The 17,047-nt window shown below is 35.1% G+C and overlaps 1 protein-coding gene across 3 annotated transcripts in view; it reads right to left on the reverse strand.

Annotated features, from left to right (window-relative positions):
- The window catches only part of ZNF106 (zinc finger protein 106), an 85,571-nt gene that overhangs the window by 7,807 nt on the left and 60,717 nt on the right, over positions 1 to 17,047 (reverse strand). For all 3 annotated transcript variants that reach the window (XM_051977150.1, XM_051977151.1, XM_051977149.1), the window contains exons 14-19: positions 13,605 to 13,739; positions 10,749 to 10,865; positions 2,363 to 2,554; positions 1,851 to 1,913; positions 1,138 to 1,257; positions 65 to 136 (exon numbers count right to left, since the gene is read on the reverse strand). In XM_051977150.1, the coding sequence (XP_051833110.1) occupies positions 65 to 136; positions 1,138 to 1,257; positions 1,851 to 1,913; positions 2,363 to 2,554; positions 10,749 to 10,865; positions 13,605 to 13,739 (699 nt within the window). The remainder of the gene's footprint in view (positions 1 to 64; positions 137 to 1,137; positions 1,258 to 1,850; positions 1,914 to 2,362; positions 2,555 to 10,748; positions 10,866 to 13,604; positions 13,740 to 17,047) is intronic.

Consider the following 17,047-nt stretch of genomic DNA (forward strand, 5'->3'; position numbering starts at 1 on the left):
ATCTGAAGGCTATCTATGAGGAAGATATCACTTACAAAAGTTAACATGTGACAGCAGCACTTACCATACTCTTATGAATAGTCATACACATTATCATATCCTTGTGTCCTCCATAAACTTGCAAACGGTCATGAGACTTGGGGGGGAGGGGGGGGAGGAGAGAGGGGAAGGAGGAAGCATTAGAAAAAAGGTTATTCATACATGTTCATTAAACATGATCACTTAGGCGACATAACAAATAAAATAGGAAACCAAAAATGAGTTGTAGGAACATAGGACCTTACAGTGGAAAGGAATCTTAATGTTCAACAAATTCCCCTTCACTTTAAGGAAAACTGAGGTCCACATAGCAAAGACACTTGACCAAGGTCCTACAGCTAATTAATAAGAAAAGAATAGAACCCAGCTCTCCTCTATCACACCACACTCTTTGAGCTTTTGTAAAAACAACCTGAAGGACAATTCAAGGGGACCAGAATGAAGAATATTACCTATAGATGGACTGATATGCAGAAGATGATACATTACTGGACAAGACCAATAGGGGAATTTATTTTGCTTAATTGTGCTTATTTGCTACACAAGGATTTTTTTCTTTCTCCCCCTCCCCCACCAATGGGAGGGAAGTAGGAGAGAGAATAAAATATGCTTGACAACTGAAAAAAGAAATTAATTTTTAAAAAAATTAACAAGGTATGCTCTTTAAGGAAAAGTGTAGTAACCAGAAAGAATGCCAAATTTGATCAGTAACCTTTAATAAGACTCCTTATTTGAGGCACTGCATGAGAATTTTTTCAAGACCTTCAGCTGCTTGCTAGAAATAATTTAGTTCTACTATTTAGGAGTTTTGAAATTTGTCCCTAACACGCTAAAGGCTGAAGCTGGTTTGCCTTTTTTCGTTCTATAGTATCATTCAGTCACTGCTCCCTCCCCCCCTTAATTGTCTGCTAACCCTTTGCCTCTTCTTTCAAGTTATTTCCTTGAATCAGTTATACTAATCATCCCATTTTGATGTAATCCCTAATTCCTATCCTTATGTTTTCTGCCTGCCACCTCACGCCTATAACTGGAGGGGAAAAAAATCAAAACCAGATAACATGGTGGGCCATGTTTCCAAACTGTGGCTCCAAAGTATACCTGTAATTCATAGACACGAACAAACTTATCGAGGCAGGCAGTCACCATGACCTTCCCCAGAATGTTCACCACAGTCACTGCATGGTTGTGACCTTTATAGATTCGTACCAGCTCACCAGTCTATAGCAGAATATGGGAGAAGGAATAAGGCATGAAAATTACTCCTAAGTCCTTTCTCAAGTACTCACCACTTTTTAAAATATAAACACATTGCTGAATCTAAGTTCAAGAAACCATATACAATGGAGGGCAAGGAACCCATTAGAGGAAAACTATTGCCAACAAAAAAGAAGGGTCAAGTGATCTGGGTATATTTGTGTTATCCCATAAAATACCAGAACATCAGAGCTGAGTGGAACATTAGAGATAATAAAGTAACAACCCTGTTCCCGCTTAAGAAATGAAGAAACAAAGGCCAACTGTTTAGTTTTTGTGTTCTCAGCTACACACTTGAGTCACATTGATTTACTAAGCCTCACTGTAAATATTAGGGACTTACATTAAACCTTGTAAAATTCAAACTGTCCTTGAAGTCTTGAGTGTATCAAAGGCTTTAAGTATTGATTTCAGGAAGCTCAATGTGGTCTATTCAAGCACTTTACATACAGTTGTAACTCTAATAAGTTTTATAAAGAGGAAAGTTATGCTTTCTATTATGTACATCCCAAAGAACTTTCTAGACTGAAATTACTACTGGAATTAGTATGACTTACATGAATGTTGTGGGCATGAACGGACTGGTCACTGGAGCCACTGAACACAAGGTCATTCACCACCTTAAAGAAAAAAAATTGTTTTAAATAAGTCAGAGTATGCAATAGATGTCAGGAATTTGTCCTATATCTATAATGTACATCAAATTATCATTTGCTGAGCTCTCACTTTCCAGACTAATTTAATGTAATTATAATATAAATACAGATGGAAAAGATTATTTATCAGACCAAATACTCTACAATGAAAGTCCCACATCCATCATCACCAACAGTTTTGACTAAATCTACCTCAAATTAGCCACTGCTATATATGGGCCACCTGCTCTTGACAATGGCTATTATCAGTGTGTTCTTATTTTAAAATAGCACATACAAAACAGAATTTTTAGTTATCATTTTCAGAAGGGCTATACTTTATCTAAAATGAAGGCTCTGAAAATTAGAAATTTCATCCAAAAACACACCATTTTTGATACATGCAACATCTACTCCCTGAAGTCAATACTTGCCTTCATGCAAAGAATGGTTTTGCTATGGCCCTCCAGTGTTCGGAGGAGCAGTCCATTTCGAGCATCTCGAACACTAATGGTGCAGTCATAGGATCCCACCACCAGCAGTCTTCGGGCACCTTCCTGAGCTGTAGCCAGGCAGCTAACAGCCCGAGGACCATGGCACTCAAAGATATCAAGCTGCTTGTTGGTCTAGAAAACAAACCACGGATCTAAGTAGTAGATTCCCCTGCTGGACAAAGACCTCGAAGAAAAATTTCTGTTAGTAATGCCCAGAGCCATTGCCCTGGGATACAAAACCTCTCATATCATGTTAGACTCTTGACAGTTCCCAATTTGATCTAATAAATTCTTTTTAAAAAAATACTTTTCTGGGAAACTGATAAATGTTGGAAGAGTGTAGAAAACTAGGACATTAATACATTATTGATGGAGTTGTGACCTGATCCAACCATTCTGAAAAGCAATTTGGAACTATACTCAAAGGGCCATAAAACTGTACGTTCTTTGATTCAGCAGTGTCTCTACTGGATCTATATCCCAGAGACCATAAAAAAGGGAAAAGAACCTACATGTGCAAAAATATTTGTAGCAGCTCTTTTTGTAATGGCAAGTAATTAGAAAGTGAGTGGATGGAAAATGGCTGAAGGACCATAAATTGGGGAATGGCTAAATAAGTTATAGTATATGAATGTAATGGAATATTATTGTTCTATCAGAATAATGAGCAGGCTGATTTCAGAAAAGCCTGGAAAGATTTACATGAACACTTGATACTGAGTGAAGTGAACAGAATTAGGATAATTCTGTACACAGTAACAGCAAAACTGTTTTATGATCAACTATGACAGACTTAACTCTTCTCAGTTCTCTCCAAGACAATTCCAATAGACTTAAGAGAGAGAATGCTATGTACATTCAAAAGAGAGAACTACAGAGACTGAATGTAGATCAAAGCATACTATTTTCACTTTTTTTGTTTTTTCTTTCTTTTGGTTTTCCACTCTTTTTTCCCTACAACATGACTAATATGAAAATATGTTAATGTTAAAAAATGATCAGGGCAGCTAAGAGGCACAGTGATTTAGCACCAGTCCTTTTTTCCCCACTTAATAGTCTAACTTTTTCCAATTACTTGTAATGATAGTTTTCCAACATTTACCTTTGTAAGATTTTGATTTCAAAATTGTTTTCATCTCTTCCTTTCTTCTCCCCTCCCCTCTCTAAGGTGGCAAATAATCTAATATAGGTCATATGTACAATCATTTTTTAAAATTAAATTTAATTAATTAATTTTTTGATTGAGGAAGGGTCAGACAGCTAGCAAGTTAAGTATCTGAGATCAGATTTGAACTTCAGGTCCTCTTAACTCCTTATATTGCTGAGAAGAGTTAAGTCTGTCATAGTTGATCATCACAATCTCCAAGGAGATTAAAGGCAAAAAAATCCTCATATTTACCAAAACTTTCATAGTAACAAAAATGAGAAACAAAATGAATATTTATTACTTAACTTAATGGCTAAGAAAATTGTGAGTGCAAAGATGAATAAGAAACAATATAAGGATTTCAAGGAAAAGAATTGATGCAGAGTGAAAGAAGTAGGAGCAGAAGAATGACAATGGAAATTGAAGAAAAAAAAAAAAAGGCTTTTCTGAATACATTTTACTTTTTTACCCTACAGTCATTACCTGATACCATTGCACCTTACTCCATTTCTATCTTTTAACAAAGAAAAGTCAGTAAAACCAAATAATACAGTGATTGAGTCTGATAGCTTCAAAGGCATCCTGAATTCATGTCCATGCATTTTGTAATATGTGCTGAAGGCTTAAGATTGGTCACTACAATTAATCTCCTTGGATGCGTGCGCACACACACACACACACATACATATATATATATATATATATATCCAGTAGTGGGACCACCAAGTTCATTTCAATTCAGTAAATATTTAAAGACCGCCTGTGTTCTAGCCATTCTAAGGCTAAACAGAAAGAAAAAAAATTAGTCTTCGTCCTCAAGGAGCTTACATTCTATTGAGAGAACATAGAAAATTAAATTTAAAATATAAACTAAGTAGTTTTCAAGGGGAAGGCAGCAGCAACTAGGAGATCAAGAAACTTACTATAGAAGATGGCACACAAACTGACCACTGAAAGAAGCTTTGAATTTTGTGAGATAAGAGACAAAGGAGGTAAACCCCAAGCATGAGGATAACCTGTACAAGGGTATGGAAGAGGAAGATCAAATGTTGTATATGGAGAATACCAAAGCAGACAAGAAAGCACTGGAATTTTCTGAGTGTGGGAATGATACAGTCATAATTATTCTTTAACAATATCACTTTGGGAGTTGTATAAAAATGGATTAAAAAATGAGATAGACTGGAGTCGGGAAGACTTTCATAATCAACCTGAGACATCTAATGAGATCCTGAACTAAGATGTCTATAGTAAGTGAAGATTAACATAAACATTGAGAACAGAAGTGAAATTAATAAGATATTGTAATTGACTGAATGTAATAGATAAAGAGGAAAAGTAAGATGAGTTTAAGGTTGTAAACTAGGATGACAGAAATAGAAAATTTGGAAACATGGAACGAAAAGGGGAAGAAAGAGCAGAGCAGGAAGAGATTTGTCCCTATTTGTCCTAATAAATTCTTTTTATTGCAACAGAAATATAGCTTCCTACATATAGCTGGCAAACAGATTTTCCTAAAGTTCTGACAATGTCATTTCATGACTCAAACCCCAAAGGGTCCATGTTACTTCCAGGATGAAATATCAGATTATTAATGATTCAGAACAACTTTCATCCCATTTTGTTCGAGTCCACAAAGAAATATTATATTCTACAAATCCAGATTTCATTAGGCACCACTCTGACGTTGTGCTGATTATTTTTGATTTTCATCTCTTTAATTCACTGCTGTCAGCGGTCAATTCTTCTAAGCCCATTTGCAAAATTTTAACACTTACCTAAGCCAATCTTTTTATGTTGTTCCAGTGAAGATAAACTTCTAATTCCAATAAAAAAAATAAATCTCTCTAAACTTATTTTTTAAGCTTCTATCTATACCCTTATCTTTACAGAAACATGGCTTTATGCCGAGTGCTCCCCTATTGGCAAACCCTTTATGGAAATTGCATTTTCACCAACATGGAAAAGAAAAGTTGAGAGGCTTCCTTCTCCTTGCTGCCCAATACTATTCCCAGACCACATTCCTTTTACAGCTTATAACAACTATCATTTTGAATCAACTGTCTACCAACTTCATAATCATGTTGAGTAATTATTCTATTTTTAGATTCTAAACTTGAGGTTTCCCTTCTCTTTTAACTTCTTTTGTCATCTTCTCTCTTGTTTCTCCATATTTGGACCATCAATGACCTAATATATCTTAATCCACCTTGACCACAAATCAAAGAAATATTACATCCTACAAATCCCAGATTTCACTGGAGACCACTTTGATACTGTATTATTTTAGATTTTCATATCTCTTTAACTTTTTGCTATGCAAATCTCCAATCACATATAATTCTTATTGTCTAGTTTCTTTACTCATCTTCCAGGCCATAAAGAATTACTTGAGAATAATGTGAATTCACAAAGGCCTGCCTAGCATATGACAAAATTCACACTGCATAACTTCCATTAGAGGTCACTGTTACTATTTAGACATCTTATTATGCACCTCCTTGGTTTCTCAGGAAAATCCTTCATAATACTACTTTTCTAAAATGTTATTTTTAAATTTCCTCAGAACCTGAATCCTATTCCTTTTCATCATTCTTAAATGAGGCTTTCACTATTTCACTTCACAAAGAAAGCAAACAACCAGCCTGAGTTCCTCAATTTACATCTCTATCTCAATACATACTTTCTTTTTTTTCCCCTTTTTAAATAAAGCCTTTTATTTTATTTTTAAATATATATAGCTTTTTATTTACATGTTATATGCATGGGTAATTTTACAGCATTGACAATTGCCAACCTTTTGTTCCAATTTTTCCTCAGTAGAGGTAGAAGTCAAACTGGGGCTTGGACACAAAGATTTTAGTGGCTCCTTCCCTTCTGTATAACATAAATCTTAGGAGTAAAAAAAAAATGCATTAGGGCTTAGAAAAATGCCATAACCCTCTTTCACCTAATCCCACTGCTCTTTTTAGCACTTTCTTGTCTTTTTTAAACTAAGTTTCATTTTTAATCCCCAGTGTTATAAGTAAAAACTGTATTAATGGAAGAATAGAAGGAGAATCCTATTAGTACATAATAATAATGCATGGCAAAAACAGTACTAATCCTGACAATTATATAGTGCTATAAAATTTACAAAAAGTTTGTGTGTCTTTGTGTGTGTGTGTACATACATACACACACAATAATTATACAAAAGAAAAAAAAGGGGAAGACGGGAATGAGGTTATGAATTCATTTATATCGGAAACTCAAGTAATATCAGAATTCTTTTATACTGGAAAGGCAAGAAAACTTGTGCTTTCCACACAAAGTAGTTTCAGCATCTTCTCTAGAACTTATTCTAAAACAAAAAGAACATAAATGATTCATTGATGTCCCTCCAGAAGACAGAGGCAGGATCTGAAGTCGTACTGCGCGCACGCGTACACATACGCACACATACGCACACACACGCACACCAAAAGTGAGCTCGCCTTTCCAACAATAGCTGGATGAGCTATCATTCAGTACCAGATGAGCAAAGAATACTTGGAGAATCTGTGATCTCATCAGTGTGAGTACTGTGTACTCCATCCACAGATACAGATTACAATCTCTCAACAATCTAGCAGGTGACCTACGAGAGTTGCTATGGCTGAAAGATCACCCTGCAGCCAATCTGGTGAAGAGCCTCTCCGAATTTAGCTAGGCTGGTCCTCGGACAACAGACGTGGTCTGCAGCCGGGCCCACACTCGAAGCCTTTCCAGCTTGGTAGGACCTGCCAGAGCGTGTGCTCCGCTGGCATAGCCTTCGAGAACCCAGGGTCACCTCCACGCCACGTTGAGGCATCAGAGTAGGACTTCAGTGGAGGATTTTCATTGCAATTGCCAGCCTGATGCAGAATGACAACTCAGCCAGTGAAAGGGCACAGAATAACAAGAAGACAGAAAGGGGATACCCAAGTAAGAACATATATTGCTGCACTAACAGTTTTACTGAATCCTCAGATTGGTAAAGTGTCTCACTACTCCATAACTGAGACTGGGAATTGGAAAGGCTTCTGGATAGAGCATAGGCACCTACAAATTTTACCACATAATTACACGGTCCTATATTTCTATTCATTCCCACTGTAAATGTGTTCTAATAGGTCAAAGATGAGCTTTTTCCCAGATCTAGCAGCCTTTCCTCCACTCCAATTTTCCTTAATCTATGAATGACTTTTGTTATTAAGGTTCATACATTTCTTAAAATTCTTTTCCTATTTCTTCCATGACAAGAAACTACTATTTGGTACTTCTGTTTCCTTTATGTGTAATTCTTCCCTTTCATTAATTGAATATTACTCAAATTTCTTGGTTCAAAGCAGGTATCCAGAATTCATACCTCACCACTCCCAAATATATACATCCTCAAAATACATACTTCCTCAAAAAACTCCTCTAGTCTATGACTTAATTCTCATGGCTTTGATGATTTTCCTAACTCTAAGTCTCCAGTTTTGTCCATTTCAACAAAATTCCAGTCTTCTATTTGTTAAATGAAGAGACTAGACAAGATGGCGTTTAACGTCCTTATCCAGCCTTAAAATCCTATGATTTATCTAATCTATAAATATCTGTGAAACATTTCCTTTTAAGCTTCTCACTATCCCCATCAGAATCAGTATGACTCATGTCTTTCAGTAAAGTGCAATCCTTCTGGATTCTAATGACATGAAACCTGTATCTTATCAACTCTTTTTCTTTATCCTAAGCATAAAGAATGAGATTATAAATAAATTGGAAGAGCATAGGATAGTTTACTTCTCAGATCCGTGGAAGGGGAAGGAATTTATGACCAAAGAAGAACTAGAAATCACTATTGATCACAAAATAGAAAATTTTGATTATATCAAATTGAAAAGTTTTTGTACAAACAGAACTAATACAGACAAGATTAAAAGGGAAACAATAAACTGGGAAAACATTTTTATAGTCAAAGGTTCTGATAAAGGCCTCATTTCCAAAATATATAGAGAATTGACTCTAATTTATAAGAAATCAAGCCATCCTCTAATTGATAAATAGTCAAAGGATATAAACAGACAATTCTCAGACAAAGAAATTGAAACTATTTATAGCCATATGAAAATATGCTCCAAATCATTATTAATCAGAGAAATGCAAATTAAGACAACTCTGAGATACCACTACACACCTGTCAGATTGGCTAGAATGACAGGGAAAGATAATGCGGAATGTTGGAGGGGATGTGGGAAAACAGGGACACTGATACATTGTTGGTGAAATTGTGAACACATCCAGCCATTCTGGAGACCATGCTCAAAAAGTTATCAATTTGGAACTATGCTCAAAAAGTTATCAAACTATGCATACCCTTTGATCCAGCAGTGTTACTACTGGGCTTATACCCCAAAGAGATACTAAAGAAGGGAAAGGGACCTGTATGTGCCAAAATGTTTATGGCAGGTCTCTTTGTAGTGGCTAGAAGCTGGAAAATGTAAGGATGTCCATCAATTGGAGAATGGTTGAATAAATTGTGGTATATGAATGTTATGGAATATTATTATTCTGTAAGAAATGACCAGCAGAATGAACACAGAGAGGCTTGGAGAGACTTACATGAACTGATGCTAAGTGAAATGAGGAGAACCAGGAGATCATTATATACCTCAACAACGATACTGTTTGAGGATGTATTCTGATGGAAGTGGATCTCTTCAATAAAAAGAGCTAATTCAGTTTCAATTGATCAAGGATGGAGAGAAGCAGCTACACCCAAAGTAAGAACACGGGGAAATGGATATAAACTGCTTGCATTTTTGTTTTTCTTCCCGGGTTATTTATACCTTCTGAATCCAATTCTCCCTGTGCAATAAGAGAACTGTTTGGTTCTGCACACATATATTGTATCTAGGATATACTGTAACCTATTTAACATGTAAAGGACTGCTTGCCATCTGGGGGAGAGGGTGGAGGGAGGGAGGGGAAAAATCAGAACAGAAGTGAATGCAAGGGATAATGCTGTAAAAAAATAACCCTGGCATAGGGTCTGTCAAAAAGTTTATATATATATATAATATTATTTATATGGGCAGTTAGTTGGTATAGTGGATAGAGCACCAGACCTGAAATCAGGAAGACCCAAGTTCAAATCTGATCTCAGACACTTAACACTTCCTGACTTTATAACTCTGGGGGGCAAGTCACTTAACCTCAACTGCTTTAGCAAAAGTCCCATATAGAGAGAGAGTACATGCATATATTATATACAGATATATTATTTATAAAAAGTCATCTCCTTGCTTAATCTACAAAAGCTTTCTACTGTTTCCTATATCACAAATAATAAATTCTTCTGCCTGATTTTTCAGACAGCCCTTAACATTTCTATACTTCTGATAGCCAACCTCATTACTCCCATTTCTCTTCATTATGTGAAACACACAACACATTAAACTGATTTGCCATACTAATTAAGTCTCCCATGAACTCAGGCACATTCTTGCATTTTTGGCTATTATTGTTTTACATTATTAGACAAGGATATATCTTCAAGTTCAATGCACAGCAACCCACAGCACCTAGTATCCAAAGTATAGAGTAGGTAGTCATTAAATGCTTAATTTTATTTGTGTGTATGTGAGACTGGGGGTGATGAATGTCACTTGGTAAAAAAGAAGACCACTAGAGTTAGGAATCAAATCATGTTGCAACTATTTTGCTGCAACAGTAACTGTTAGAAAGTTACTATAATAAGCAGTTGATAACAAAAGATGATAGGCTTCAGAGACACATTAACCTTCAAATATGGGACAGAATAACATCTTTCTAAAAAAGATAGAAACAGAACTGTTAAAGAGTAACTTCTTAACAAAATAAGTCATGGAACCCCTCAGTAGTCACAAAGGCAAAGAAACCTAGGCTCAAGTTCTTCTTTAATCTTAATCAATTTTATTCATCAGAGGTTAAGAACAACCTGTGACTATCAATGACGGTTTGGCTCAGAGATCCCTGATGTGGGAGAATATGGATAAAAAGTATACAAGGTAGAGTTCTACTTACCCATATCAAAAGAAAGAAAACAACCTTTTGGGGGACATCCTGCTGCCTTCCCCACAAAAGGAAGGAAAAAAATTCTCAGTGGAGAAAAAAAGCAGAAATAGTAAGGCAGCCTCTTTGTCAACCACTAACCTTTAAGTTGAAGGTGACTACTGTGCCATTCGCCAATCCTGCATAGAGGATTCGCCACCGATTATGAAGACATAATACACGGTCTTCCAGTTGTAACTTCTCCAAACACACTCTAGTCTGAAAATGTGGAAAGGTCCAAATTAACAGTGACTTCTAGCAACAGAAAAGCGAGAGAAATTCTCCTCTACTAAAGAATTATAAAATTAGGCACAGCTTCCCCATACTAATTCCATCCTCTCCCTTCCCATTTCCATCTTTCTTTGAATAAAATATCCAAAAGTTTTCGTTCAATCTATAGTATCTATGTTTAAAGGCAGCCAACAACCTAAATGCAAAACTGACTAGGTGTGAATTCCAGAGTTAAAAACCTGGTAGAATGTACGTCTTATTCTGTCAGATTCAATGTCATTTGAATACTTTCTGAACTTAAGGAAGTTTTTGGTTTTGTTTACAAAGAGCTATTTTCAAGACTATCCTCAAAGTCTTTAAATAGATTTGTTTAAATTTAGAAAAACATAACAGTTCTAAAGGGTTAGATTTATGCAAAGGATTTTTGTTTTCTTAATTTCAGTTGTGTGTTACTATTATTTTTAATTTGTTTGGAAAATTCAAAATTTGTTGTTATGGATAGTAAATATATTAACAGTAATGCTGCATTAAAAATAACTATAGTCAATGAGTTGACTGTATAATGACTAACTTTTAAGGAATGAATAATTATAGGAAATTTATGTGACCTGAGTTCAAGTGATAACATTAGAAAGATCTGGGAAAGAAAAAAATCTCTATGTATGCTAAATTAATGTAGGGTAGTGTTGTCAAATGTCTGGTCCATTTCAATGGCAAACCCAAAACAAAACATTGTATATGCAATGTGACATAAGGACAATAAAAGCATAATGCATCCTAAGGAAGAAAAAAAAGGTTAATAAAAGAAAGGAATTCTTACTTTATGGTCAAGATATCCATAAAGATGCGGCATACAAAAAATAATTTAATTCAGGAAAAAGTAATACACTCTTAAGATTTGCAATCAAGATAATTTGTTTTGTTTGACTATTTAGAGGATTTTTGAATGGAAGGGGAAAGGTGGGAGGAAAAAGAAAATTGATTCTTGTCAAGTGAAAAAAATACATATTAATTTTTTTTAAAAAGAAGGCAATTTCTAAGCAAAAGACTTCATTAAGTCTTTACCTGAAATTACCTGAAATTTATAGGGAAAAAGGAATGCAATAACAACAACACAATTTATATCAAGGACACAGTTTTTAAAAAAATGTGGAGAATGTCCTTTGGTCAAGTACAAGTACATCTCTATAGCCTTTTTTTTTTTTTTTTTAAATATGCCTTTAACAACTCGAACCAATACATACAATAACTCAAAAATTCTCAGTCAATAAACATTAAAGATTATGGATTCTAATACTTGAAAATATATAAAAACATGAGATGAATACAACAAACAGAAGCAACACAGTGAATGTAGTGAATAGGGCCCTAGACTAGAGAATCAGGAAAAACTAGTGGTTTGAATCCCATATTAGGCACTTACTGGGCAAGTCCTTTAACCACTTTATACTTCAGTATCCTCATGCATAAAATATGAGATTTTGACAACATGGCTTATAAGGCGCCTTTCAGCTCTAAACCCTATGAGAATTTTAAATGGGGAAGGAAAAAAAAAAAAGCTAAATCAGTCTCACTGTGAATGCCTAAATCTCAACTTTTAGGGCCTCTAACACTTAGGAAATAACATTATTTAATTTTTTAATACTTATTTTACTCTGGACTTCTCTCAAGAATAAAGTATAAAAAATACTATTTATTTGCAAAATCTCAAGCAAACCATTATCTCACTTCACATAACTGTGAGTCTCATAAGGTCAAAAATATAGAGTTATCAGGGTTTTAGAGTTACAAGTTTTTTTTAGAACAAGCCAGTTATTTTATTTCAGAGACAAGGAAATAATCCCAAAGAAGCAATGATTTGCCCAGAGAAGTAAGTGGCAGGGCAGGAATACAAAAACAACTCCTTTTTCCTTTAAATCCAGGACTCTCCACTGCTATGCTCTGTAACTCAAACTCTACAATTGTATTAACATATCATATGTTTTCTTCAACAAAACAATTCTCCTAATTCTCCTGACATTACCAACAGGGTGGACAAATGTTTAGAGACTATACTGAGTCTTAGGAGTTACATCACTTCCCAATAAATGGGGAAGGAAAAAGGCTCATTTACCAACTCTGGTAGTGAAGTTTTTGCCATGAGAGGCAGTCTGAGTAAGTGGAGAGATGCCTTAGAAGGTTTCTTTTCTCTACTGAGATGCCTCTCTATAAACTTAGATACTCTGCACAGGGGTATTGGAAGTAGTATTATCCCCTACCTAAAAAATAATAGGTACCTATCAAGAATTCTGTCATTATAAATTAATTCTTTTAGGTCTTAAAAAAGTTTTTGCCATGTTCAAGAGCAATGAAGAGATCAAACATTAATTATAGCTTAGCACAGTATAAGTTTATTATCTGAGAAAAGACAGAAACACATAGGATGAATTGTTGGGTGATTGTTTGCCCAAGCAAAGAAAGGAAAGATATCAATAGGGATAAAAAAAGTTCCCAAAGAACTTTATCTCCTTAACAAATATGCCTGGTATCAGTCCTGAAACTATTCATTCTTAGCTCACATGTCTTAAGATGATACTTCCTGTTTAAGTCTGAAGGGTAACCAAGAGGTCAATCTTACATAATCAAAGATGCAAAGCAAAAGGTATGGAAAAGCCCTGTTAGGGCATCCCCTTTCTACCCAACAAGCAAATAAAAAGGCATTATTCAATTTACCAACTATATACCTACCTTGATATTGTAGCAATGGATGGTATGATCACTTGAACCAGTGTACAGGGCTGAGTTCTTTCCATTGGTCTGAGTAATCACGAGGCAGTTCACTTTGGAGGTATGTCCCTCAAAAATACCCACACATTTCCTAGTCTAAAACAAAACCCAGGAGAGATGATTTAAATTACTCTGGCGATATATGTATATATGAAAAATCAACACAATTTCCAGGACACTTTCATTTCAGGATATATGTCTCAAAAATAAACCCACAATTATATAGCAGATATCCCCAAGGATAACATATTAACATATGCATACTTTAGAATTCTCTAAGGAAGGGTAGTTACTACCTTAGGGCAGGGTCTCCAATAAAAAAATCAATGCAGCATTAAATCTAAGAATTTATATCTAGATGCTTGCATTTCTGAAATATGGCTCTCTATAAATAGTCAACTGGGATTAACAACTCATGGGATTACTGCTGAATTAGAAGCACAAAGATGCCAGGTACTTCCCATAGATCATGCTCTTCCTCATAATCTGTCTTCATGCTTTAAAAAGAACAATGTTTCTGAAGAGCAAAGTTACAAACTAGACATCTTTTGGCTAAAACAAATGAATGTACTGATTCAGGTAATTTCAGATTGAAATACATTAAATAATTTTAAACATTAACTAGTAAATTCATATTGGATCCCAAGATTTCATGCTCTTCCCAAACCACAGATTAAATTGTCATAAGAGTAATTCCACTTAAAGCTCCATCTAGCCCTCTCCATCCTACACTGGTATTGTCAGCTTCATAAATTCTCTATAGGGAAAGATTTTTTTTTTTTGGTGATCTACATCAACTATGGTACTTTGTTTACAATAGTATTTGAATTAATAATGATCTTTTCCAAGTGAATATTGCCCATTTCTGCCTCCACATTTGGGTTACATTTAAAGCCATCATCTAGACAGGAAAAGATAATGTCAAATGTTGGAGGGGATGTGGGAAAAGTAGAACACTAACACATTGTTGGTTGAATTGTGAACGAATCCAACCATTCTGCAGAGTAATTTGGAACAATGCTCAAAAAGTTATCAAACTGTGCATAACCTTTGATCCAGCAGTGTTACTATTGGGCTTATATCCCAAAGAGATACTATAGAAAGGAAAGGGACCTACATATGCAAAAATGTTTGTGGCAGCCCTCTTTGTAGTGGCCAGAAACTGAAACTGAGTGGATGCCCATCAATTGGAGAATGGCTGAATAAGTTGGGGTATATGAATATTATTGTTCTATAAGAAATGACCAGCAGGATGATTTCAGAAAAGCCTGATGAGACTTGCATGAACTGATGCTGAGTGAAGCAGGAGATCATTATATATGGCAATAACAAGATTATACGATGATCAATTCTGATGGATGTGGCTCTCTTCAACAATGAAATGAACCAAATTAGTTCCAACAGAGCAGTAATGAATAGAACCAGCTACACCCAGCGAACAAACTCTGGGAAATGAATGTGAACCATTACATAGAATTCCCAATCCCTCTATTTTTGTCCACCTGCATTTTTTATTTCCTTCACAGGTTAATTGTACACTATTTCAAAGTCTGATTCTTCATGTACAGCAAAATAACTATATGGACATGTATAAATATATTGTTTTTAACATATTTAACATGTATTGGTCTACCTGCCATCTGGGAAAGGGGGTCGCAAGAAAGGGGGGAAAAATTGGAACAAAAAGTTTTGCAATTGTCAATGCTGAAAAATTACCCATGCATATATCTTATAAATAAAAAACAATAATAAAAAAAAAACTGGTTGAGGCAGCCATGCCCATCAGCTGGGGAATGGCTGAATAAGTGATGATATATGAATGTTATGGAACATTATTGTTCAATAAGAAATGACCAATAGGATGAATACAGAGAGGCCTGGAGAGACCTACATGAATTGATGCTAAGTGAAATGAGCAGAACCAGGAGGATCATTATACACGGCAACAAGAAGATTATACTATGATCAATTCTGATGGACGCAACTCTCTTCAACAATGAGATGATTCACAACAGTTCCAATTATTCAGTGATGAAGACAGCCATATACACCCAGAGACAGAACTGTGGAACTGAGTGTGGACCGCAACATAGCATTTTCACTCTTTTTGTTGTTCGCTTCCATTTCATTTTGCTTCATTTTTTCTTGTGTGGCATAATAATTGTGTAAATATGTATACATATATTAGATTTAAGATATATTGAATTGCTTGCCATTTAGGGGAGGGCATGGGGGAAGAGGGGGATTGGAACACAGGATTTTGCAAGGGCTAATGTTGATGAATTCTCCATACAAATGTTTTGAAAAATAAAGTTTTAATAAAGCCAACATCTAATCTGTTTAGAAAATAATATCCTTAAAAAAGAATCAAATGAAAAGTACCACTTTTCCTTTTTAAAACCTTTAAATGAAACAAATAATAAATATGTGGGCCCCCATGAAGCTACAAAATAATTGGGAACAATTTTAAAAAATAAAAATACAACATAACATTAATTTGTGATTTTTTTAAATCAATATGCTCCCTACATAGATCCTTTTATGTGAGTTTGACACTATATTGAATTTTCTTCTTATGCGAAACTCTATATGAAAATCCATGCTAGAAAAGAAAAAATAAATTGAGAATCATGGAATAAAGGGAGTATGGTAAAGAATTCGGAGTCTAGGAAACCTGGGTCCAAATCTTGCCTATGACAAACCTTACAGGCTATATAAAATCTCTGTAAGACACACTCTTTTTTTCTGCCCCAGCTTTTTTTTTTTTTTTAATTTATAAAATGTGAATATATTAACACTTTCCTGTCAGGTTTTTTGTTTTTGCTGAGGTAATTGGAGCTAAGTGACTTACCCAAGGTCACACAGTTAGAATGTTATGTGTCTGAGATCAGATTTGAACTCAAGTCCTCTTGACTTCAGGGCTGGTGCTTTACCCACTGTGCCACCTAGCTGCCCTTCCTGAAAGGTTTTAATGAGGATCAAATGAGCTACTCTATTGTTGTTCAGTCACATCCAATTCTTCGTTGAATCCTTTGGGGGTTTTCTTGACAAAGATACCAGAGTGGTTTGCCATGTCCTTCTCCATTTTTTTTTTTTTTTAGATTTTGCACTTTCCAGATAAGGAAACTGAGGCAAACAGGGTTAAATGATTTGCCCAGAGTTATTCAGTTTAAGTAACTGTCTGGGGGCATATCTGAACTTGGATCTTCCTGATTCCAAGCTTAGCTGATGAAATAATGTATGCAAAGTGCTTAAAGCCTTAAAGTAATATAAATGTCAGTCTCAGCCACCAATTGGCTATGAAACCTTGAACAAATCATCTAATCATTTTCTAGACCTTAGTTACCTCAAAATGAAAGGGTTAAATTAGATGAATTCTAAGGTTGTTTCCAGCTCTAACATTC

Source organism: Antechinus flavipes, chromosome 2, assembly GCF_016432865.1.
Source record: "Antechinus flavipes isolate AdamAnt ecotype Samford, QLD, Australia chromosome 2, AdamAnt_v2, whole genome shotgun sequence".
NCBI classification, from domain to species: domain Eukaryota; kingdom Metazoa; phylum Chordata; class Mammalia; order Dasyuromorphia; family Dasyuridae; genus Antechinus; species Antechinus flavipes.